At 54.9% G+C, this 2,277-nt stretch overlaps 1 protein-coding gene across 1 annotated transcript; it reads right to left on the minus strand.

The window, feature by feature from the left end:
* Positions 1 to 1,221: 1,221 nt before the first annotated feature.
* On the minus strand, positions 1,222 to 2,011 carry LOC140177303 (protein MAIN-LIKE 1-like). The gene is made up of 2 exons (XM_072210445.1): positions 1,426 to 2,011; positions 1,222 to 1,337 (listed from the first exon to the last, which is right to left on the minus strand). The coding sequence occupies exons 1-2, from the start codon at positions 1,989 to 1,991 to the stop codon at positions 1,238 to 1,240; spliced, it is 666 nt and encodes a 221-aa protein (XP_072066546.1). The 5' UTR covers positions 1,992 to 2,011; the 3' UTR covers positions 1,222 to 1,237.
* Between the last annotated feature and the right edge of the window lie 266 nt (positions 2,012 to 2,277).

Below are 2,277 nucleotides of genomic sequence, written 5' to 3' on the forward strand. Positions count from 1 at the left end.
GACGGCCCGACGACAGACTGTGATGCAGCGGTGTAAGCGGAATGTGGGGTACCTCCCAAAGCAAACTGGTCACCAACAGGAGTCGTAGCAGGCTCGTTCAGATCAACATCTAAGGGTGCCTGCGTGGCAGGGGTCTGAGGACGCCTCCTGCCCGGCTCGTCCTCCTGCATGATAGCCGAAATCTCCGCCAGAAACCGTGGACTGCCGAAGTCCGGATCGAGCGTATCTGCCCCAAGGAAGTCCTGCCACTGTGATCCGGGAATAACCCATGGAGTACCGTCCTGCTGAGGCTGGTCGTCAGTGGGTACTCCAACAAAGTAATGTCCAAAAGGACCGGAACCAAGTCCAGCGTCACTAGGCTCAGCCCCGTCACCCATCCCGGAGCCATACCACTCACCTCCGTGAACCCCATCCTGGGTACTACCACCAGCAACTGAGGCCGCCCCTGCACCATCCCCGCCCTCAGGCCCATGCTGATCATCGTCATCGTCCTGAGGGTCAGGTGCAGCGGCATGAACCGCAGCACGCCCTCTACCTCTGCCAGAATGATGTCGTCGTCGACCCCTAGCGGGGCCGGCCTCGTCGCCAGCCTCCATAGCACGCTCAAGCCAACCCCAGTCACGCTGGCTACGACGTGTGCCCACGCGAGCTCTCCTATCAACCCGCCTCCTATCCGGCACGTCGTCAGGCCGATCCATCTCAGGTACTTGCCCAGCTCCCCGCTGTGAGGCCTCAACAGGAATAGCAGCAGCTCTCGGATCGCCCAACTGCGGATCCGGAGACAAAAACCTCTTCCCGTGCTGACTCCACCAATCCAAGAACAGATGCAACGGACCAGGGTCAGCAACAACATCGAATCTCAGCACGCTCTCCGTACGGTCCTCCCAATACTGATGCCACTTCTGCAAATGGGACGGGAACCATCGATCGCCGCCTCTGCCGTCCTTCGACATCAGAAAGTCGATGTTCAGGGCGGCCTGTGGACGGGGCTGCACCCCTCCAAACTGCGGAAGAACTCTGTCTACCTGATGCCACTCTATGACGGCAAAGTAGATAAGCGATGTAACAGACCGCCACAGCACCATATGCCGAGGCTCCAAAACCTCGGGATGCACGACCTGAAGTACGTCAGGGCTACTGTACGGCATCCAGATAAACTGCACGCAGAACGATACAATATCAGGGCAACTCGTGATGCCAACTCGTAAATTGTGGTTAAATAAAAAAACTTATTAAGTTACATACTGACCTCTCTATCCTGCAACCGGTCTATCCATAGCCTCAACGTCTGAACTCTAGGACCCTTCTCGCTACTGGAAGGGATGTAACCTGACCACCTGCAACATGCATATGTGTTACCGCTACTTATATGTGTGCTTAGGGTATCCAATAGTAAATTGAAATAGACAAAGATTAGGGAAGTACCTCGAGGCCAGTGGCCAGCTGAACGTCTCAAATCCTGCAGGCCTAAACCGAGGAAATCGCCAGAAAATCCATGACTGAAGTAGCTGAAGTGGGCCCGCTAGCTTGATAACATTTCTGTTCGCCACACGGCACATGCACCGGTACAACCATGCCAGTGCTGCAGAACCCCAGCTGTAGGTCCCCATCTCCTCCAGCCTAGCTACAAACGGAAGCCATCTGATGTGAACGCGGTTACCCGACTTGTCCGCAAAAAGCTGCGTGCCCAACAACATCATGATGTACGCACGGGCATAACGACGCACAGTATCCTCATCAGCTCCCTCCGGGCACTCACCAAACGTCTCCTGAAACCAGCTGCAGTTGACCGCGTACTTCTGAACCTGGCTAGGAGGAGGTACCACTCCAAACAACTCCTCGAACCAAACCCAGGCTGGACGGCCACCCTCGATGTATATATGGAACTCTGATAGGCAGCCGCTGACGTAACGCCCGTCCACTGGCAAACCCAGCTGGTATGCCACGTCCTGCAGTGTGATAGTGCACTCTCCGAACGGCATATGAAACATGTGAGTCTCCGGACGCCATCGCTCAACAAACACACTCACAAGGGCCTCGTCCAACCGGAACCATCTATCGTTCAACCTTGCAAGATGGTAAAGACCAGCCATCTGCAGGTACGGAACGTATCTGTCATCCAGGACCATGCCCTGCTGCCGCCGCATGCTCCTGATGCATCGCTGAGGCTGCGGAAGAAATGAACCGCATTCTTAGAACCAGCTTAATTACCGGTGACAAACATAATCAACACGATAATTGATAAACCAAAAAATATTACTATGTATAGCCGCTTAA

Source organism: Arachis hypogaea, chromosome 12 (genome assembly GCF_003086295.3).
Source record: "Arachis hypogaea cultivar Tifrunner chromosome 12, arahy.Tifrunner.gnm2.J5K5, whole genome shotgun sequence".
NCBI classification, from domain to species: Eukaryota; Viridiplantae; Streptophyta; class Magnoliopsida; order Fabales; family Fabaceae; genus Arachis; species Arachis hypogaea.

Coding starts and splice junctions, on each gene's coding strand:
- LOC140177303 (XM_072210445.1), bottom strand. CDS start 1,991: ATGTTTCATATGCCGTTCGGAGAGTGCACTATCACACTGCAGGACGTG. Junction 1,338..1,425: donor AGCTGGCCACTGGCCTCGAG/GTACTTCCCTAA, acceptor TGCATGTTGCAG/GTGGTCAGGTTACATCCCTT.